Source organism: Musca autumnalis, unplaced genomic scaffold, assembly GCF_047663935.1.
Source record: "Musca autumnalis isolate F117 unplaced genomic scaffold, ASM4766393v1 scaffold_4, whole genome shotgun sequence".
Lineage (NCBI taxonomy): Eukaryota > Metazoa > Arthropoda > Insecta > Diptera > Muscidae > Musca > Musca autumnalis.
The window spans coordinates 141,862,893-141,887,093 of record NW_027411977.1 but is presented as its reverse complement, the minus strand read 5'-3'; the positions used below and the strand labels follow the sequence as shown (position 1 = coordinate 141,887,093).

Genomic DNA, 24,201 nt, shown 5'->3' with positions numbered 1-24,201 from the left:
ATACAGCCATAAACTACCAGATTTACCACACAAAATTAAATCCTCGTATTGACTGGGTTTGATTTTAATCCCGCACAAATTCTCCTATACAACTCTTTGTAGAAAAAATCTCTGCATATCCAAAATATATCAATTGGTATATTCCTTTACTTCTGAAAATGGTAAACCGGCAAAAGTAGTAAAAGTTGTAAACTGCTCCCATTTGAATTGTATTGTGTGTGAAGTAAAGGAACGCTTTTCGAGTAAAAAGTGGTAAAACTTGAAGATTCTTGAACGTAAAGGAACGGAGCTAATAATAAGTCTGTCTGGTTACTTTCCCAGCAAGAATTGTCCAGCAAGAACTTTCTCAGAGAGTAAGGGGTTTTTATTCTCTTTTGCTAGAAAATTGTAAAAAGTAAACAGACACCTTCCCAGCAAAAACCAGTAAGCAATCAGCTGGCTTGCCAAAACAGAACAAATCGTCCGCCAATAAAGGAAGCAAACACGTTGTATTTTATTGAAAATAAAAAAGAAAATGAAGCAAAAAAGTATTTTTCCACTTTACAAATTTGTTCTCCATAAAACAATACAATTAGACTATGTTATTTCCACAATAAAATTGTTTTTAATGTTCACAAACATAAATCAACAAAAAACTAAAAGCGGCTGATTGATTGTTTTCAGGAAGAAGAAGAGCTTGCAAGTGCTTGCTAGAAGAAATTTGTCCAGCAAGAATTTGCAAGCTCTCAGTGAAAGAACTGTCAAAATGTCTCTCTCGAATCGCTCTCTTTTGCTGGTTTTTTGTGTTAACAGACGACTTCCAGCAACAATTGGTACAAATTGTTACAAATTTTAGGGTAACCAGACACAGCTAATGGCAGCAATTTTTACGAGTCATCCGTTACATTTTGCGAATTGAAATGATAACGGGTGTTTTTTACAGGTTTGTTTTTCGAATAGAGATAAAACTGGCATTTTGTGGTCAAATCTGGAAACTCTAATGTCATTTATGTTCAGTTTGGTTTGCCATTTCATCATGAACAGGTTGACAAAAGAACAACGCTTGCAAATCGTGCAAATTTATTTCGAAAATAATGGTTCAGTTCGCGAAGTTTACCGCAAGCTCCGTCCATTTTATGGTCGACATAATCGTCCATCGGAGCAATTAATTCGGTTAACCATGGATCGTTTTCGCACTACGTTTACTCTATATGATAATACGCATCCGCAGAGACGTCGAACAGTGCGCACCGAAGAAACAATTGCCGCTGTAGGCAAAGTGAGGACCCGAATGAATCGATTCGCCACCGTGCACAGCAATTGGAGCTTTGTCCAGCAACTTTATGGAAGATTTTGCGCAAAGATCTTGGCTGGCGACCTTACAAGATCCAGCTTGTGCAAGAATTAAAGCCGCGATACCATGCAAAGCGTCGTGATTTTGGTGTATGGGCCGAAAAGGAAGGAAACATTCGATGAGCGCATAATTTCGCGGAATGGACCTGTCGATTGGCCACCAAGATCGTGTGATTTGACACCATTGGATTATTTTCTTTGGGGATATATGAAGTCGCTCGTCTACGCCAACAAACCAGAAACGTTAGGGGAATTGGAAGCCAACATTCGTGGCGTTATTGCCGACATATGCTCGAAAAAGTGGTTGAAAATTTGACCTCTAGAATTGGCTTTATTCGAGCCAGCCGCGGCGGCCACATGCCCGAAATCATATTTAAACATTAATGGCATAAAATTATCCTTCCAATAAAGCCAAAATGATGGACATTAAAACGATTTTCTTGTGTTTTATTTCAATTCGAAGTTCTATACCACTAAAAAAACACCCGTTATAACAAAATAAATAATTATTTTCTGAGAAAGAGTGAAGTTATATAAAACAAATAGAATGGGAATATCAAAGAAATGTACATAAAATTGAGTTTTCACACAATACTCGTTGGGCAAATGATTAAATACGAATGGTTATTTAAATGTAAACAAAAGTAACGGACTGTCACTTTAATCCTCCTAATGGCAAATGTAAACGGCATGGGATTTATTAAATCGACATTTTGTATGCATTTCCCTTTATGTTTGTTAAGGAGCTTTTCCCATCAAATGTCAACTCTAATTTCCTTTTTATGACATTTGGACACTTACCCACATCACTTAAAATAAAGAGAGATGGTAGAAAGTTCGCACAAAATTTTCTTCAGAATAAGAAAATATGGGAGAAGGGACAAATTCAGAATAGGAATGATTAAACATTAAAATAATATTAATCGTATTTACTGTTTATTAACATAAGAAATAAACTCAACATTAAAAAAGAAAAACAAATGTACAGTGTTGCGCATATCAAAAGCAACAAATCCAGGATTTTGCATTATTTCAATTTTTGGATCGGTAACAATTTTTTAAAATATAATATTTTGGGCCCAGTTGTTCTTTGTTATGTACAGAAGGCTTTCAACAAGTTGTTTCTGTACTTTGTAGTTGTATGGGATAACAACAACAACAATATTGACTGATCCTCGAGAATGGGAAATGCAAAACAAAAGCAACAATAGAATATTATAAAAATTTTATTGTAGTCGGTGTTAATTAACTGTACTTTTGACTTAAATTTGTCTTTTGGAGCATGGCTGTGTAATTTTAGAAAGAATTTGCATTTGTTATCCTAACAGGGTTGCCACTTTCTACCATTTTTCCCATGGTAGGGGGAAATATCAAAATACCCTCAAATTAAAAATTTTTTCCTCATATAAAAATTAAAATTTTAAAATGTTCATTCAGAAAGTGGATTAAAATCAACCATTCTTATGTTTGCCGTGTAACAAAAACGTTAAACAACCGAATATTGTTAAACACAATACATCCTGTTCTAAACCTCTTGAGGCCATCGGCACATTGTCTCTAAAAACGTCGGGGAAACTTCAAAAATAATGCGAATAGGAACTTCCAAGAATTATTTGGGGCTCTTATTTACGATATATTGGCCAGGGTACTTCGCAGAAGAAGTTTTGAAAACAATTTGAAAAGTTATACACTGGCCAAGAAACCATTGTCATACCCAAAGGGAAGACAATTTGGGAAACACTGGTAGAAAATCCAATATTTTATATGGTTTAAACGACATAATATGATTTTTTTTTATTTAATTTTTAATAAATTATACATTTATATAAGATTTAATAACAAAAAATATTAAAAACTTGAATTATTCAGCCATATTATGACATTTTACCCATTGTTGGTTGAAACAATGAGTTCTTGACCGTTGTGTAGTTTGAGTTGGGGGCTGTGTATTTTTTCAAATCGTTTTCAAAACGTCTTTTGCGAAGTACTCTTGGCCATATATCGGAAGGAAATAAGAGCCCCGACTAATTCTTGGAAATTCCTATTCGCATTATTTTTGAAGTTTGCCCTACGTTTTTAGCCACAATGTGCCGATGGCCTCAAGGGGTTTACAACAGAATGTATTGTGTTTAACAATATTCGGTTGTTTAACGTTTTTATTACACGGCAAACATAAGAATGGTTGATTTTAATCCACTTTCTGAATGAACATTTTAAAATTTTAATTTTTATATGAGGAAAAAATTTTTAATTTGAGGGTATTTTGATATTTCCCCCTACCATGGGAAAAATGGTAGAAAGTGGCAACCCTGTTAGGATAACAAATGCAAATTCTTTCTAAAATTACACAGCCATGCTCCAAAAGACAAAATTAAGTCAAAAGTACAGTTAATTAACACCGACTACAATAAAATTTTTATAATATTCTATTGTTGCTTTTGTTTTGCATTTCCCATTCTCGAGGATCAGGCAATATTGTTGTTGTTGTGATTACATCCAACTACAAAGTACAGAAACAACTTGCTGAAAGCTCTCTGTAAATAACAAAGAATAACTGGGCACAAAATATTACATCTTAAAAAATTGTAACCGATTCAACAATTTAAATAATGCAAAATCCTGGATTTGTTGCTTTTGATATGCGCAACACTGTACATAATATTGGCAATTAATATATATGTAATAGTTATAAAAAGTTAATTTTTCATTTCTACATTATTATTGTTGATATTTTCTATACTACTTAATGACTGTCTTTTCAATTCATGACAAGATCTCCAAAAATTCAACAAACGATCGTCAACATTTGAACAGAATTCACGAAAGTCTTTAAGCATTTTCAGTTGAAATAGTTCACCATCTGTGGAGTTGTTAATAACAAGAGATTTCCATTTCTTGTTCGGTATCATATGATTCCAGGCCCAGAGGAAACCGATCTGTAAAATAAAATTGCAAATATTGATACATTTACTATTCGCTACTTCAGCTACATACTTTTTTGGGAACATTTGTGTTGTTGGTATGACCGTAAACGCATCTTGTGACATTTGCTTCTTGACGACTTGGTGAGTCTATTTGATAGTTGGTATTTTTTGAACAACTGTAAATTTAATTGAAAAAAGTATTAATTTTTTAATTGTGTAATTTTTATTGAATTGTAATTTTTACCGTATGAGAACAAACATATTTCCAGAGCAGTGCACATATTGATATTCTTTGGGAATCTTAAGTTAAAAAATAAAAGTAAATTTTTATTTACTGCCTCTGTTGAACAGATTCATCTGCCGCGGAATTATTTAATACTTACATCTTTGTTGAAAGAAAATTTCTTCTCTACCACACAGGGTAAAAATCCAAAACGAGATAGAATTGTTTCCTGAAACTGTAGCATGCGATCTGCTCGAGTTTCTTCAGGAAATTCTAAATAATAAAAGAAAATTACAAAATTTCATAGAGGTCAACCGCTACCAATATTACAAACCTTCAAATAAACTTTCACCCGAATTTAAAACATTCGTAGCCAAAGGTATAAATATTGGACCTCTAAGTGGATCGGATTTTTCAGTGAAAGGCTCAGCCATTGGATCGGCAGGTACTGCCACTAACTGAAAGTTGCATTGGTTTGCCTTACGTATCCAGCCATTAGTCTGTGATAATTTGTCGGACAGATTATATTTAATTGAAAACTTCAACCGTGCAACAAAATGCATAGACTTACCAAATCCCACACTATAGGACCTGAAGATGTAACCCACTGCACGACAATTTCAAATGCAAAGCCAGTTTGCATTACCGTATGATATTTCACATGACCCCATTCCATGCGTTCACTTTTTTGATTTACATCGATTTCCAAATGTGAATGTCTGTATATTTTTTCTGCAAAATATTTAGAAAAATTAATGAGTGTGTTTTGTTTTTGTATCGAAAATGAAACCCAAAGTATTAATCCTAATGGTTTTGAACAAAATTAAAGAAATCTATTATGTTGAAAGCTACTCGTACTCATAATTGTAGTACAGTGCTTTCATTGCACAGTATTTACAAAATTGAAGCAGGTTTTTTTTTTCATTTGTGTTGCGCTGTGAATGACATTTAGTATTGAGTCTTTAAATATTGACAAAAAACAATAATAGTAAAGACAATTCTAATAAAAATGTGGAGTTAGTGAGAGTGTTCATAAATGAGTCGTTCAGTGCAACCACCGATTAACTCCACTTTTTGAAAAAAAAAAATCTTGAATTTAAGTGTTAAAGCTCTTCATATATTCATCACTTTTTGTATAAAAAATAACTTTCCTGAATAATAAAGATTTGCACCTTTAAATTACAACTAAACAAGACTCTTTCCCAAGTAAATGGTGCTTCTTAAGGTCCTTTCCCAAGTAAATGGTGCTTCTTAAGAACATTTCCCAAGTGAATGGTGCTTCTTAAGGCCCTTTGCCAATAGGCATACACAAACTTTAATCGTAAACAGAAAAACAACTGAAAAATGAACTTACTATTTTTACAAGATTCTGTCCATGACTGTGGAGAAGGTACATCTTTAAAGAAATTGGGTATGCGAGGCAGTATAGGTTCATCAGTCCATAAATAACTACAGCCTGCCAATTCTATTTCCATCCACTCATTCTCAAAAGCACTTAAATCATTTAGGGGCTTACAATAATCTGTATAGAAAAAGAGAAAGCACAGTTATAAGAAAATTTAAAAATAAAAATACTACCTTTGGCATTTTTATCCTGTTGGACTATAAAATACAAATAGAAACCCGGTATTACAGGTTTATTAAAATCACCCGATGCATGGCAAATCATTTTTTCTTTTCTCATATTCTCGAGTATATCCAAGGGATTTCGACTACCGTCCAAATTGGTTTTTAACCACATCAAGGCATCGAATGACACAAATGTGTACGATGGAAGACTTTGGGTTTGGGATATAAAGGCAACGCCATGAATGGGATGTTTCATAACTTCAAAGATTTCATTTAATGTGGCATTGGGACGTAATTTAATTTCTGCTGTGGAACTGTAATAGTAAAATTTCCGAGGAATAAACACATAAAGGAGAACAATTTTTGCATTGTTTCTTACTTTTCATCATAGTCATCATGTTGTTGACTCGAATCGGTGGCATTTAATGCTACAGCTGCTGCTGCATCGGCAGCGGGATGAATAATGCGTCCTCCCACACGTTCTGGTTTGACCACAGTAGAACGTATACAACTACATACATACATCAAATTGAATAAAAATCGTTATTAACATATGAGAAATATGTTCGTTTATGGATTTCCTAAATATTCAGCCAACACAATGAATAAAGAATAAAGCAAAAAAAGCCAAATTACATATAAAATGTGTATTTACAGAGAGACTTTGATGAAATGTTTTTGATGGCGAAAATGAAAAATTAATTTACAATAAACGTTAACTATTGTGTGTGCGATTGACTGTGTGTGACAAACCAACAAACCTTTGCTGTGGTGAATTAAAGATTAGATGATGCTTATCAGAGAATCTAGTTGTAACATGCTGAAAGCCAAAGACCAAAATAAAAAAGTTAAACAATAACAAAAAAAATTAAAGAACGGGTTAAAAAAATCAGTAAAAAATTAAAATAATTATAAATAATAGCTCTGTTCCTTTACGTTCAAGAATCTCCAAGCTTTACCACTTTTTACTATAATAGCGTTCCTTTACTTCAGACACCATACAATTCATATGGTATAAGTTTACAACTTTTACTACTTTTGCCGGCTTTACCATTTTCAAAAGTAAAAGAACAGACCAAATATTGCAAAAAGTTGTGGAATGAGTGTGATTTAAGTTTTCACACAGTTAAACACGGTTGTAATAAATTTGGAGACCAAAATGTAACGTGAAAATAGCCATCACCAAGTGATCATTTCAACCGTCAATTAAACGAATTCATTCATTACAACAGCGTCCAACTGCATGTTATACATTTAAATAATAAATAAAAACTCAAATTAAATTCATATAAATAAATTATAATACTGCTAAACTATATAAATCATACACCATTGCTACAATAAATAAAAATAAGCAAACACCTTAACAATAAACTAAACAATTGAAAATATAAAATTAAAAAAAAAACAGAAAACAAAGCCATTCAAAAGATTATGCCATGATTTTTTGCACAAATACAACAATAGCATAAAAGAAGAACAAAATATATCAAATATAAAAACCTTGGTCGCTTTTCGGGTAAACGATTACTGCCAACTCTTTCGCGAAATGGAGAATTTGTAAGACCCTAAATTTTGGGGGAAAATTTAAAAACAAAAACGATATTTAGTACATTTTTTAATGCAAACATCATAATAGGTATATGAAACAGAAAAATCAATCTACTTTCGAATTGATAGGACAATAGACACAACTGTGAATATTGACAGAAAATCAACAAGTAACAAACGTTTTACAAAGAAAACAAAAGTAAACGAAAAAATGATGTATGTATGTAAGTTCTTCTTTTTTTTGGTTAAAAGATAATTTATAGAATTTTAAGGTAGAGAACCTGATTAGGCGGAGGTCTGGAAATTATGCTGGTACTGTGGCGCCGTCTTGTTAGATGACTTTGTGCTGTAGGACTATCCTGTAAACGAATCAAACTCAAACATTTAAGGCACAGAAGCAACAATACAATTAATTAAAAACGTTGGGAAAATCTTTTTAAAAGCATAATTCACAGTAAAAATAAATAACACAAAATAATTTATAAAATAAAAATAAAATAAGACAGCAAATAGATTAAAAAGGGGATTTCTTACAATAAGCAGCAACAAAATAAAAAATAAACATAGATGTATGTATGTACGTATAAATAAAAGAGAAATAATAAATAGAAAAAATTAGTGACTCGATATTTTTCATAAATATACAAATAAATACACTTAACGGAAAAATTGAAATTTCTCCCATTGCTTTATGCTTACGCGAGCTTTTCGACGTTTAAGTTTGTTAATGTGAACTTCCATGAAACGCATAAAATCTTCAACTTGTTGTTTTGCACTTTCTGGTGTAGGTTCAGTGAACACATCACAGTATTGACAGCCTTGCTCCATGATTTTATTCATAGCCTTATTTTCCTTGGGCAGTAAATACATACGGAACCGCCAATATTTCAAACTCTAAAATAATAAAAAAATATATTCACATATTTTGTGGAAATTATTAAATAGACCCAAGTTTATTGTTGTTTAACAACAATAATAATTAATTGTGTTATATCAAAATAGATAGGCTTAATTCAAACGTAGTTGCATTAATATTTCACGTATTCCGAAGAAGACAATTTAGAGGGTACAAATAACACGGAACTAGGCTGATCGGCTATAACATTTCAAATACTTATCTTGTTTTCTTATTTATCTCAATTGGGAGCATACCGTCATGTTGTGTCACAACGGGTGACACAAAATTGACAAAATTGGTAAGCCATTACGGGCGGCAAACTCTTTTGCTTAAAGCATAGTAAACATTGACTATTGACATAAATGGAATGCCTTAGAATAGTAGAATATCTTCTTCTTTATTGCGTATTCGATTTTCGAATGTTAGCGATCATATTACAATTGTCAAAAAATTACATATTTATGTTTTTATAAATTAACAAAATAGGAAAATATATCTCTATTTCTAGCAATGCTTATTAAATCTTCGGCGTTCTGGAATTCTGTCCATTGTTGGATATTTTGAATCCATGACATCTCTTTTCTTCCTCTGGTACGTCTTCCTTCTATGTTTGCTTGAAGTATTTCCTGGAGAATGATGTATTTACGGTTTCGCATAATGTGACCTAGATATGCCGTTTTCCGTTTCTTTATGTTGTTTAATAATTCTCTTGTTGTATTCATTCTTCGCAATACTTCAATATTTGGTACATGCAGGACCCATGGTATTTTTAGTGCTCGACGGTACACCCACATCTCAAATGCTTCGAGTCGTTTGATATCTGCCGCTTTTAACGTCCACACTTCGACTGAATATAACAAGACTGGCCATATATACGCTTTTATGAAACGAGATTTTGTTGCAACATTTATATCATGGTTTACTAGGACTTTTTTATATTTATGAAATGCTTCTCTTGCCATTTCTATGCGACATTTGATTTCTTTTGAGTAGTCCCATTGATCATTTAGCAAAACTCCCAGGTATTTGAAACTTTGTACCCTCTCAATATGGAAATTTTGTATTTTTAAAATCAACTCGTTATGAGCGTTGTTCTTACTTATTATCATAAATTTTGTTTTGAGGGTGTTTATTTTTAGCCCATACAACTCACTACTTGATGTTAGTCTATCAACAAGATTTTGCAGGCCTGATATGCTGTCGGATATTAATGTAGTGTCATCAGCATATCTGATATTATTTAGGTAATTGTTGTTTATCAATATACCTTCTTGGATGCCATCTACTGCTTCGTGAAAAATTTTTTGGGAGTAAATGTTGAAGAGTAGTGGAGATAAAATGCATCCTTGTCGAACTCCTTTAGATATTGCTACATCTTCAGTTAAATCCCCATTTATGTTGACTTGGGCAGTCTGGTGCCAGTACAAGCTTTTAATACACCTTATCTCTTTCTCATCGATTCCAATTGCTGTGAGAATTTCCATGAGCTTATCATGCTGCACAGTGTCGAATGCTTTTTCGTAATCTATAAAGCATAAAAATACGTCTTTGTGGACATTTCTACATTTTTGAACGAGTATTTGTATGCAGAATAAAGCTTCACGGGTTCCCTTTCCTTCCTTAAAACCAAATTGAGTTTCTCCCATTTCCTTTTCACATTTCTCATATATTCTCTTCTGGATAATTTTAAGAAAAATTTTAAGAGCATGACTCATTAAACTAATGAGACGATAGTCATTGCATTTTTTGGCATGGGGTTTTTTTGGTATTGTTATGAAGGTGGATTTTAGCCAATCCTGTGGGTATATACCAGTATCGTAGATGTAGTTAAACAGTTTTGTCAGTAGCTCAATGTTGCTGTTATTTAGCATTTTTAATAATTCAATTGGAATTTCATCAGGCCCTGTAGCTTTTCCATCACGAAGGGATTTTATTGCTGATTCTACTTCATTATTTGTGATGCTGTTTCCTGTCATATAATCTGATGCATTGTTAACGTAGCTATATGATAAATTAGTATTAGTAGTAGAATATGATAAATTAAAAATTGAAGCGAAGAAAAAACATGTTCAGTGAGTCACAGTAGTATCCACTTCAGTTTCTTTCATTAAAACTGTTTCAGTTTCTTTCATTCCTTTTTATATTTTTACATTAGTGTCTTAACTTAAATATAATAAAATAAATTAACGAAATTCAGGTAAATTTCAATGAACGGAAACAAACAAAACGATTCCCGTACCAATCACACAAAGCCACAAACTTTTCAGCTTCTCTGAATCGTTTCATTCTCACAACCAAAACAAAAACACAAACCGTACGATTGCTGAAATGTAACTTCGCCTATGCTTTGCCGAGTTGTTTCATTCATCACCGAAACGACAAGTATTTTTGGGAAACGTTTGCCGTGCGTATTGTCAATAGTTGTGTCTTTTTACTTTTTCAGTAATAATTATTCAGTAACTTCTTTTCAGAGAGTAAGAGAGATTTTTCTCTTTGATACGAAAATAGAGAAAAAAGTAAAAAGACAGCATTTAGTAAACTTTAGCAAGATAACAGTTGATAACCAAAACAAAAACATTGGCGCCAATGCATGAAAGAAAAGCTAACTCCAAAGCATTGAAAAAGTTCTTCAATTTTAAGCAAAATAAATAAAAAATAATTAATATATTAATAAAACAATTAATAAATATAGCTGAATCGTAATATTTATAATATTTTTCCACAAAAATAAGATAAACATTGAGCAGCTGACCATTAGCAGATGATTAAAAAACAGCTGATCGAACTTGCTAAATGTTGCTGGGAAAAATTCTTTCAGCAACTTTTAGCAATTTCTCAGCAAACAACTGTCAAAATTGTTCTCTCACTTCGCTCTCTTTTAGTAAAAAGACAGCATTTTGTAACATTTCGTAATAATTATTACAAATTATCACGTAAAAAGACACACCTAATGACACACTCAGACACACACACACATGTGATTGCTTAACAACCCTATAAGTTAGCATCAGCATGCCACAGTGAATTTTATCAACCACCAAACGTTTTTGATTTATTCACATGTGTTTAGTACTATTCCGTTTTCTATCTGCTCTTGTGGAGTTGAGTACTTTTCGCTTTTCGTTTTGTTCGCACTCACGAATATAAACAAAACAAAACTAAACAGCGAGCTCGGCCAACGAGGGTTATGTTTCGTTTTGTATTGTTCCTATGGAAAATACGAAACGAAACGATTGGAAATGTTATTTAAAGTATTTTTACGTACTCTGGTAAATTTAGATAAAAAAATAAAAATGGTTAAACAACATCGATTTCTACCTCACAGTGAAAAGTATCCATTCTAAAAGTTCCATGAAACAAAAAGGGGTTTTTAGGGTTTCAGCCCTTGCACAGTGCGAAATTTGGGAAGTTTAGTGGAACTTGAAGGGATTTTCAAAGTACATGAAATTAATTAAACTTTTATTGAATTCGTTAGCTAAGTACTCCACTGCAAATGGTCCATACACAGTTTGCCGATTTACTCCACGAAACGACTTAAAAATGCACTTAAAGTTGCACTTTTGTTTAATATTTTTTTTTTGTAAGAAATGTATTTTTGATTCATTAAAAAAATCGAGTGGCGCGGACAAATGGTAAGTCAGTATGCCATGATTTATTTTTCCTAATATTTTAAAAACAATTATGATATTTTTCACTTTAAAAAATGCAAAAAACCCTTATTGTTTTCGTGCAATTTTAGTCGGAAAGAAGTGATTTTTTGAGGTTTTCAAAATTATAATTTTTTTATTTTCCGTGGACATTTCAAAAGTGAGTTCCGTACATTCACGTGTTAAGATATATATAATCTGAAAGATTGGATTCACCTCTGTTCGCAAAGCTATAAAACTGCTGCGGTATCGCGCGGTCTTTGGAGATATTCAAGATTTTATAAAAAGACTTCCGGAATTTCATTCAGTTGCATTTTTCAAAAGTGGAAGGTAATCGCGACAATGGACGCCATTGTTGACTGTGTTTTGAAGAAATGGACTCACTATTTCTAACAATGATAATTTCTGTAAAATTAAGAAACCTCTCGCAATTTTTCATAGTTTTGACCTCTAAATGTTGGTGATTTACATATAGTGCAACATTTTTAGATGCTACAGTGCAAATACCAAAATACGTTAAAAATTGTAATGCAGTGCAGACCTGAACTTGATCTGAAAGACATTATTAACAAAATTAATGGTACAGACCTGCTGAATGGACCAATAAACATTTTAGATACAAATGGAAACAAAAAATATTGACATTTTACTCCTTATGTTGACAGCTTTTGTGTGAGGAGGTTTTTTATTCGCTAACATCTTAAAATTTACATTTGCATCAAAATCTGCCGCAATTTTTGTCTTTAACCTTTAAAATACCCAATATGAGGAACCCGGCATGTGGGGGCTATTCCAAAACGCGAACCTATATTGAAAATATTTTGTACATGAGTTTTCTATCCGCTGAAAACTCAATATACCAATTTGCATCAAAATCGATTGAAAAATGAATGTAAAACGTAAAAACGTTACATGAGCGCTACAGGAATCCGCGGGTCTATGTGGCCCAATTTGAGCCCCACTAATATATTTCGTAACAGTTACTACCCGTATAAAAATGTATTGGTGATATCGATTAGCATCAACAATAAAAGAGGGAAGAATATCACCATGGTCGTCATATTCCCTGATAATACGTAATTCTGAAATAACTGCTCAACATACACAATTAAAAAATTCCTGTTCAATATATATTGTTACGAATGTAACTGATAGGTTTAAGTTAGTTTAGTTTAATTTCCGTTAATTTAAAAATTTGAATTGTAACGTAAAGTTTTTATTACGCAGTTACTTTATCTAAGCAACAACAACTACCATGTAGAACTCTCTTCATCATTCTAGTCGTTACATTACCTTTTGTTAATGTTCTTTTGTTTGTTTTGTTTTGCAACAATAATGTAATTATCGTTTAGTTCCTACTTCTTGTATTTCGTGTAGTTGTTTGTTGTTGTAGTTACGTCATTACTGTGCTTGTATGTATGTGAGTATGGATGTTCGCTTAGTGCGAATGTGCGTCTGTGTGTTCGCTGCCCAGATTCGAGTTGTTGCCAGATTTCTAGATAATTCTAGACCAAGGAGATTTTGGGTATAAATATGAGATTCCGGCCAAACAGTGAGCAGTTGTGAATTTTATACCGAAGTGTAAACATCGACTAGTAAAGAAGTAAAGTAAAGCTGTGTACTTAGCTATAACAGTCAGCTCCGAATAAGTGTAATAAAGTAAATAAAGCATTGTAGAAACGTAATCTAAAACGAACCCTGTTTTATTTGGTACAAATCGTATCGGGGAATAAAACAACGTCTACACGGACATTAGTTAAATCTAATTCCGTAACAATTGGTGTCAGCAGTGAGATTACGATCATCCTACAATGAAGTTTAAGGATCTGCGAGTGGAAGACTTGAAGAAGGAGCTAAGTAAGTTGGAGTTGTGTTCTACTGGCAACAAGGCCGAACTACAAAAACGCTTGTTGGAAGAGTTCGAGCGCCGTGGAATGAACATCGATGAATATGAGTTCGAGAAGGAGGAAGTCGAGTTATCGGCAAAGGGCGAATCCAGCGTTGAGGAAGTTTCGTCGGTAGCTGCCAGGGGTGACGATTTGAAATCAATGCTGGCTATGATGATGGAGAAATTAGATGCTAAAATGGAAGAAAATTCCAGAAAGAGCGAAGAAACTTCCAGACTTGTGATGGAAATGAAAGCAGAAAATTGTCGAATGAGCGAAGAAAATTCCAGAAAATTAGAGGAAAAGTTGGAGGAGAACTCTAGAAAAATCACCGAAAACTTAATGGCAGAAAATTCTAGGATGTTTGAAGAAAATTCAAGAAACTTAAAAGAGGAGTTGGAAGAGAATTCTAGAAGAATTAACGAGAAACTCGAGAACATCACGATAGTGATTGAAAAGAGAGTAGAAAACATGGAGGTGCAAATTAAAGAGTTGGATAAAAAGATTCTGTCTGTTGACGAGAAATTTCTGGCCCATGACGAGAAATTTGTGAACCTGGAGAAGAAAATGTCGGAACTGGAAATTAAAGGCGGTCCAGTGAGAGCTATTCATAACACGATAAAAATCAAGCCTCCAGTGTTCGACGGCTCTACCTCTTTAAATGTGTTCAAATTACAGTTCGAGACATTGGCTGCTAGAGATTCTTGGAACGACAACGACAAGGCGGTATCACTCCTTATGTCATTGAAGGGTGATGCTGCTGACGTATTACAGAGTATTCCCGCCGCTTCTAGGAACAACTATGGAGATATAATGGCTGCTCTTGAACGTAAGTACGGTAGTGAACACAAGCAAGAGATCTACCGAATGGAACTGAGGGGAAGAGTCCAGAAGCCAAATGAGACCTTACAAGACTTTGCGGCTGATATAGAGCGGTTGGCGCAGTTGGCATATCCAGGAGAGACACATCCATTGGTGGAGAGACACATCCATTGAGACATTTGCAAGTGGTATTCGTGATCCAGAGATAAAATTTGCGACGTATGCGGCACCGATAGGAACATTTGCAGAAACCGTGTCATATGCCCTGGCCCAAGAAACCGCGAAGATGCTGGTGAAACCTAAAGCTTACAACGTGAGGAGGCTGGAAGTTGAGGACAACAATTCCCAGACCGTGGTCGATCATCTGAAAGATGCACTAATGCGTGTGAAACGAGGGGCTGGAAAAACGAGAAAAACTTGTTATAACTGTCGGAAAACTGGACACTTGGCCCGAGAATGCAGATTGAGACAAGCAAGGCCCAGATCCACCTCACCGCCTTCAAAAAGCGACGACCAACCGGTGGCCAAGAATCTGGAAAGGGTGACATCAGGTGAATCAAATAAAGGGAATTCCGTCAATCACGAGACGCTGCTGGCAGAGGATGAAAATGATGGTCCCACAATCTCTATAGCCATAGTCCAGCAGAAGAATCACAACTTAACGGTTAAAGGCTTCGTCAATGGTGTATTGCGTACCTTGACATTGGACACCGGTGCAACCAAGTCCATTATTAGACCGGATTTGGTAAATCTAATTCCGTAACAATATATTTACATATGAAATGTTAGGATTTTATATCTTCCAATTTCTCTATATTCGATCGAACTAAGTTCCGAAGTTCCCAATATGATAGCATATATCCGGTCTCTCAGCTACCAAGAAGTTCTTTGTACGGTTTGTCAGTTGATATTCCGGATGACTGTCGAAATTGTAAACCCTTATCCATAGGAGTTTTTAAAAAACATTTCATTCGTCCATTGAGAATTTTTGAAGAACATCGCAATTGATTTCAATCTGACAATTCAAATTTTGCAGAAAATTACGTTTAAATTTGTTTATATCATTGTTACTGGAGCCAGCAATTAATAAATCATCGACATACATACGTTATTATATGCATATGTAAATGACATGTCCTGTCCCGTTTTCTTTGTATATAAACAATAGTCATGCGTTATAACATACACAGTAGATAAAAGAAATGAAGTATAATCTAGTTTTCTATTCCACTCGAATGGGCGTTAAAAAATGATGTCAAGTTTCAATTTGTCTTTATTCTTGTACCAGAAATGACACAAAACTTTACTCAAAACGTTGGATGTGTTTTCAGCTTTACTCTTGCAGAGTACTCTTTTATGCCTTGTTCAGACTGACGGTGTTTCGCTCTCTATTCGTTGTTCGACCACAAGTTACGATGTAATTACTTCATTTCCCATATAAAATATTGAGAACGATCAACGATTTGTGTACATTGTTCAATTTAAATTACTCCCATCTCTAACAAATGAGAGAATTTATCGAAATAAATTAATTATGACAGGAAAAATACAAAATTTAAAAATTTATTAAAAACCCCAACGGTTTAACGACTAGTATACATTCAAATCATAGCAAATTTTGTCTTCTCTTTCATTGCATTTACATTTCTTGTCCATCGTTTCAAATTCGCGTACAAATTTAGAAACAACAAGTAAGAAAAGCGTTAAGTTCGGTCGGGCCGAACTTTTTATACCCTCCACCACAAATTTCAGCCATTTCGGTGGATTAATGTGGCCACAACCTTCAAAATACCGAAATTCGGAAGGTACCGTTCTATGGGGCTATATGATGGCGTGGACTTATACCTACAAATTTCTGGGGGAAAGTTTTATATGCCTAAAGAAGACTAAATACCAAATTTCAGCCATCTCGGTGCGATAATGAGGCTAAAACGTTCAAGATATCGAAAATCAGGAGATATTGTATTATGGGGGCTATATCAACACGTGGACCTATATAAACATTTTATGGTAGAAATGTTTCTTAGCCTCTGGAAACACAAAATACAAAGTTACAACCGATTCTTTGGTCAAATGGGTCTAATACATTCAAAATATATTAAAATGACGCGTACTTTATAAGGGGCCTTATGTGGGGCCTATACCAAAACGTGGACCTATATAACCCAACTTTGGTAGGAATGTTTTCTGGCCTCTGAAGACACAAAATACCAAATTACAACCAATTCTGTGGTCAAATGGGTCTAATACATTCAAAATATATTAAAATGACGCGTACTTTATATGGGGCCTTATATGGGGGCTATACCAAAACGTGGACCTATATAACCCAACTTTGGTAGGAATATTTTTTGGCCTCTGGAGACACAAAGTACAAAATTACAACCAATTCGGTGGTAAAATGGGCCAAATATCTTAAAAATTCCTTAAAACGACGACGCGTCACGCGTCATTTTGTATGGGGGCTATACGAAAGCGTGGACCTACATAGCCCGCTTTCAATACCAAAAGTCCTACGTAAATATAACATATTTTCCCAAAATTTCATCAACCTACGTCAATCCGTTCGGACGCTAGACGGACGGACATGGCTATATCGATGTAGAATTGCACGCTGATCAAGAATATATATACTTTGTGGGGTCTACAATGATTATTTCGAGTAGTTACAAACGTAGTGACAAACTTAATATACCCCCATCCTATGGTGGAGGGTATACAAATCAAATGCCTGACGTAAAGTCTGCAGGTCTCTCTCTCGTTAATTTTTAAAATAGAAAAATTTGAAAATATACTGAAAACACCAAAATTGTGAGAAAAAATAGAAAACATGAATGAAACTAATATAATTTAATATTAAATAGATATCTGAAAGAAGGACAAATATTTTTTCAGTTCATATAAATTAGCTTTACTCGTCTTTTGGCTGAAACTTTCTTTAAAATCAGTAAACAAAAACTATGAAAATATGAATCATGTTGCTATGAATGATGTACCATGTCGTATGAACGGGTTAATTCGTGTACGTAATTATGAGAACGAACGACGTTATTCAAATGCTGGTTTGAACATGGCATTAGTTTTAGTCATACCGTCGTTTCATTTGTAAGAGCCGATTTACATGTTGGTGAAAAACTTTTGATAATATTTCTTTCGGTTTTAATCGTATAATCGTGTGCTAAAACAAAAATCATATAAAAGGAAAAGAGTTTTTAAGCTTTGAGGTACAAAACCTCAAAAACATAATCTTTGAACTAAAAGGTCTACAACATATACTAGCATCAATTCGATGTTAATTGACGTGCGAAATTATATGAATCAACAATTTCGTTCATTTCAAAATTTCATTTAACAAAAGAAAAAACGTGTTAACCATAAAATATTAAATTAAAAAATATTAAAATATTAAAAATTGGAAAAAATCTTTGGAAGAACAGCGGTACTAACGGTTTTATAGTACCGTTATTTTTCATAATTTGTTCTATACAATAAAGAACGCGGGAGAGTTGCCAGAGAAGGAAAGCAGACTTGTCAGAGAAAGAAGCAGAAGTAATGTGAGAAAAGGAAATACAAAAAAGAAAAAGGCAGATTACAACACCGAAACAGAACAAACCCAAACTGAAGTAGAAATGGAAAAACTGAAAATCAACATTGTGTTATGAATTTGGAAACAACGGGAATAGAACAATCTGCTACTCTAAGGGACGACAACTACCAAAACATTAGCCTACAGGATCAAAATAAAGGTAAAGGAAAGATCTTCTCGAACGGTAAGGAAACCGATTTTATTAACGGGAATGCATATGATGAAGACCATAAGAGTCCTTACGTCGTCTACGTTTACTAGGTCTACGAGGATGGGAGTGACGTACAGGAATAAATGTAGTAAACCCAGCACGAATTATGCACACTTTAGGTATTCTGGGTGTTAGAAAGATAGGTTTTGGCACAGCCTAAGTGGCTTTAAGGAACAATGACACAGAGCTAAAAAATAGGGGTATCAGCTGAAGATACTACCACATTTCGTAACCAAGATAGGGGTCCCCACGAGCACACCTGAGGAAGAATTGACGAAACAATTACAAACACATGTATCGAAGCAGACACATTCCTGGAACTGGGGATAGACCCAGAACCAGATTGAAAAGAAGAACGAACATACAAGGTGATCACTAGCCGTGGGACAAAATATTCCAAACAGAGAGGTAGACTATCAGGTTAAAAGAATGATGACTATCGAAAATCTGTCAAAAAAGTTAGGGATAGATACGGCAACTACTTTTCTAATCGGTATGCACCCCTGGAAGAGGAAATGGACAAAGATTTCCTTGCTCTACCTAGCAGGGACACAAAAAATCAGAAGCTAATTAAGTTTTGGATGGCAAAATACAATAAATAGTACAGATGAGGCAATGAGGTGGATGTATTTAAAAAACGTTTCTCCAAGGTGGTGGAAAATAATGCAAACAAGATGAGGGAAGGAAAGAAACAAATGCCGAAGTATCGGGAAGTTTAAAATGAGGGCGAAACCTATGAACTACCAAACGGTAGTGGGCTAATTCACGCGAAGGAAAAAGTAACAAAGGTTTGACGACTATCGGGCATGTCCTGGAATTCACCGTGCATCCATTTCACATCACACATGCTCTTCACCTGTGAAAGCAATTGCTGTTCTGTATTTCACGTGAAAAGAGCTTTCATATTTCACGAAAGAACTTTGGAAAGCTTTATTAGAGCTTTCAAACTTTATCATTAACAATGAAAAAAATATCAGTCTGTGTTGGCGCATCAACGAATACACATGCGTGTGTGGGTATGTACGCTTTGTTCTTTTGATTGTTTACGAAACAGACGTAAACAAAGAAACGAACTCTTACAAGAGCGCGTACATATTGAATTTAGTACTTCAAGAAATACCTTTTTTAAATCATATTTTGTTTGTTAAGAAAATTAAATATTTCTTTTAATGGTCATGGAAAACCAAATTAAATTTTAGTTTTTTGTAGAAATTTTCAATTATTTTCTTAAAAAAATAAGGATTCACTCAGCTCTCGCCATCAAAATTTCAGTGTGAGGAATACACCCCAACTAGGTGTAAAGTGTGTTGCAGAACAGCTTTAGGTGTGTTCGATACACGTTAGGTGCAGAGGTGAATGCCAGAACATGCCCGTATGCTATGTGCTGTGAAGACTTCACAAGCATATCACAGACCATGTGTTATGCTACTTTCATGTTCGCAGCACAGCAACAGTTCTCGTTTCGTTTTTGATAACAGCTATGCTGTTTGCTGTGAAGCATACACCATGTGCTATGCTACTTTCATGTTTGTAGCATAACGCAGCAACAGTTTTCGTTTTTGAAAACAGCATAGCAATTGAAATTGTTTTGATGCTATGCTGCGACACTTTCACAGCACAGACCCTTCGCCATGCTGTGAAAAACTAGTAGCAAATTCAAACCCTGATTACATGTGCGGCTGTCAGATGGGAAGCCCTCAAAAGAAATGTGTAAAAGAATGGATAATGTCAAGAAGTGCCTAAAGTCGATTTTTAAAGCATATAACCAGCTCTTATTTGGTGTGTAGCGACCATTCAACTACAGTAATAGAGAACATCACTGAGGAAAAACCATAACTGGATTATTCGGAAATGGAAAGATTCTTAAATTCTAGAAGCGCGGATTCAGCACCAGGACCGGACCTAATATCTTACAGAATCTCAGCCAGGAAAGAAGCAAAAATATTTTAAAATATTAAACAATGTTAGCGAAGAAGGAAAGTTTCCGAATGATTGGAGATTGATAAAAATCACGCCTATGATCCAGCCGATGTTGACTTACAAACCAGTGACGCTAATGTGTACTTCCCAGAAAGTTTTAGAAGCAGCACTGAAGACAATAATAAAAGAGTTCATCGATGAAAAAATGGTCTTTCCAGGAAGGTCATATGCATTTTGTCAAAGTAAATCAAAGACAAACTGTATTAATATCTAGTCAATATGCTTGAATGGCAAAAGAAAGCTGGAAAATGTGCGTGTATTGACATAGAGAAGGCATTCAATAACACGGACGTAGGGATTTTGGCATCAATTCATTTGGACGCGGGACTGAAGAAACGCAATAAACGATAATAAGAGCATAGCAATAAAAAACCATATTTCACAAGGTAGTGGTTTTAGCCCTAACTTATTCAACGTCTATACGACCAGTTTGAATAGAATAAACACTGAAAACTGCACAGTAGGGATATAACTTTTTGCACTTTTTTGGAAATATCAAAAATACCACCACATAGCCGTGTAGAGCATGGAAAACTATTATGAAAAACGGTGTCATTTTTTCTCTATCGCGAAAAAAGTTTCCGCACCAAATGCACTGAAGTTCAGTAATGCATTTTTTAAATTTATCTGTAATAACAACATATTTGCTTTTCTTTAAAATTTTTATTTTTTTGTAATCTAATTTCAAATCATTATCAAACCGTTCTGGACCAATTTGTTCTCAAATCGCGCCATTTCGGAGCATATTAGTAACTTTTGATACTATTGCAATTTTTGGTTTTTCTTTATAAACTCGTGAATTTAATGTTTATATTTTTTGTACCTATCGGACAAGAGAATATGGGGTCATTTGCAACGAATTCGCGAAAGTTACAGGCTGTTTTTGTTGACTTTGCCTGTGAGATTCGTATTTATTTTCTAAAAATATTTTTCAAACAAAGCAAATTTAAAATTTTAAGTAGAAAAAATATCAAAAGGGTTTTAGTAATCACAGTCGGTGCGGAAACTTTTTTCACCGAATCGATCTTATAAACGCGTTTTCATTATTAGCACAAAATTCCCCTCATGGTACTGGTGTTGTATTTTTGTAGAAAACAAATACGATTCTCACAGGCAAAGTCAACAAAAACAGCCTGTAACTTTCGCGAATTCGTTGCAAATGACCCCATATTCTCTTGTCCGATAGGTACAAAAAATATAAACATTAAATTCACGAGTTTATAAAGAAAAACCAAAAATTGCAATAGTGTCAAAAGTTACTAATATGCTCCGAAATGGCGCGATTTGAGAACAAATTGGTCCAGAACGGTTTGATAATGATTTGAAATTAGATTACAAAAAAATAAAAATTTTAAAAAAAAGCAAATATGTTGTTATTACAGATAAATTTAAAAAATGCATTACTGAACTTCAGTGCATTTGGTGCGGAAACTTTTTTCGCGATAGAGAAAAAATGACACCGTTTTTCATAATAGTTTTCCATGCTCTACACGGCTATGTGGTGGTATTTTTTTGGTTATAGCCCTACTGCACAGTCTTCCAATTCGCAGACGACTTTTTCATATTGTGCCAGGAATCTACTTTTGAAGAAACAAAAGCAATTTTGTATGAAAAGATAATCCAGCTCAAAACTAGATGCGAACAGCTCAAGTTGAGCTTCAATATGAATAAAGACTTCACTATGCATTGCAGTAGAAGACACAGGACCATATATTTTACTCAGACCAACAAAATCAAGTACCTAGGATGTTGCCGAAACGAGAGTAATGGGACTACCCGTAGGAAAAATAAAAGTATTTGAGCTTTTTTCAACAGTATTGTAACGAAAAAAGAGGAAGTACGTAGCGAAATGATTAACCAATTAGTCAATTAAAAATCAAAGTGCTCCTTGAGAGGGGTTTTGAAATATTTTTACTAATGTTTCAATAATGGGTGAGATTTCAGGCGCTGCGTTTTTCGTTTTGGAAAGAATCCAGGAGAATTAGGAAAGAATTAGGCTTGCAAGCGATATGCAACAGGCAAAACAGACATTTTTCGATTGATAACGTCATTGGAAAAATAAATGAATTTCTAGAAGACAAAATGAGTTAGTAGATACAGCAGCCAGGAACGCGTCAACAGATGGCAAACAGCTAATGGAACCCTGGCCAATTGTGGATACTGTAAACGCGGTTGCAAAATTGCTGTGGGTGAAAAGTAAAGGGAGGAAGCAAATAGGACTAGTTCATACTTTTACGAAATCTTTTCAAACATCTTGGTTTAAAAATTCAAACTTGAGTTCAGAAAAACAGAAGTTGATAAATATATTACTTATATTACTGTACCGTCACTGCTTTTGCAATAGCACTTTGGCCAAAATGTAGTGGCATATAACAGCCTATGCGAGTTATGTGAAATAGAGGAAACGGCTTCTCATATTATATTTAGTTGTTCCAAATATAATAACACGAGGAGATCTTTCCCAGTCCCATACGATTTCTCCACTGTGGAGAATATCGTCAAATCTGAACATTGTAGCAGATGTTCTTGAAATGCCCTACCAATCCTGATTGAACGTCCGCAAGACAATAGACAAAGTTTATGGTTATGAAATTTAAATTATAAAACCATATGCCTTTAGCGACTGCTGAGGCGAGTAAAACTGGTAGAAAACATATTGTTTAGGTTAGGTTTAAGGATGCGCAGCTACAATTCATCATAGCTGCTTCACTCGGAGACCTTTCGGTCCATTGTGCTCATCCTGAAAATATATAAGAGATTGGAAACCGAAAGATTCCCAGCAGGAGAAAATAGTTTATAGAGTAGGGAGATTGATACATATAAGAAAGGGGAAGAAAAGAAAAAGATTTTGTTAATATATGGGCAAAACTGCCAATTATTTCATATTCCATTTCCAAAAAATTGAATTTTTTCTTTTCGCGCTACATCAACGATTTTTGGTACATAGGTTAAGAAAAAATTCCCCTGTACAAATCCTCTCGCGAGCAAATTTTTGGTTGTTGCGGACAAATATTATCGCGGTTTTATTTCTGCTTTAAAAAAAAAATTATAAAAACGCTAATTATTTTATTGAGCACAATTGTCACTCAAAAGTTATCACGAAGTGACGTCATTAAGTAGATTGCATAATATTTGTAAAATGTTACTCAGCATTCGCGGAATTTACAAAAAATTGACAAAATTTTAAATGTAATCCGATTTTTTTTAAATATAGGTCCATTTACCCGTCAAAAATTACAAAAAAGTAACAGTTTTAAATAAAGACTTCACGGGGAATCAAATGAGACCAAACTTATAATCATCGGGATAGTAGTTAGGATATTATAGCCAAAATAAACACATATTTGTGTTACAAAAAACAAATTTTGGTTTAGAATAATAGTTTTCACATGCATTCTAGAGTTGAAAATATTGGAAAATTCTATAGGAGTACTTCTTTTATTTTTCTGTAAACTCCCAAGAAAATGGGCGGATTTTGCTTTATCTACATTCACATAGAAGGTTTCCCATTGAGGAAAATTATCGGGTTGTTGAGATAAATCATTAGGCTTCTTGAAGGGAAATAGAGCTCA

General features: G+C 34.1%; 1 protein-coding gene across 17 annotated transcripts in view; it reads right to left on the bottom strand.

Annotated features, from left to right (window-relative positions):
- Positions 1–3,956: 3,956 nt before the first annotated feature.
- Positions 3,957–24,201, bottom strand: part of Iml1 (GATOR complex protein Iml1) — a 58,698-nt gene continuing 38,453 nt past the window's right edge. For 6 of the 17 annotated variants that reach the window (XM_073979979.1, XM_073979988.1, XM_073979978.1 and 3 more), the window contains 12 exons: positions 8,299–8,493; positions 7,881–7,958; positions 7,552–7,616; positions 6,428–6,559; positions 6,058–6,362; positions 5,834–6,001; positions 5,051–5,211; positions 4,814–4,979; positions 4,640–4,752; positions 4,501–4,556; positions 4,327–4,432; positions 3,957–4,268 (listed from right to left, as the gene is read on the bottom strand). In XM_073979979.1, the coding sequence (XP_073836080.1) occupies positions 4,029–4,268; positions 4,327–4,432; positions 4,501–4,556; positions 4,640–4,752; positions 4,814–4,979; positions 5,051–5,211; positions 5,834–6,001; positions 6,058–6,362; positions 6,428–6,559; positions 7,552–7,616; positions 7,881–7,958; positions 8,299–8,493 (1,785 nt within the window). In that variant the 3' untranslated portion in view covers positions 3,957–4,028. Of the gene's footprint in view, positions 4,269–4,326; positions 4,433–4,500; positions 4,557–4,639; positions 4,753–4,813; positions 4,980–5,050; positions 5,212–5,833; positions 6,002–6,057; positions 6,363–6,427; positions 6,560–6,809; positions 6,869–7,551; positions 7,617–7,880; positions 7,959–8,298; positions 8,494–24,201 lie in introns of all 17 variants that reach the window. The other 11 variants (XM_073979984.1, XM_073979992.1, XM_073979981.1 and 8 more) reach the window with 2 other exon arrangements.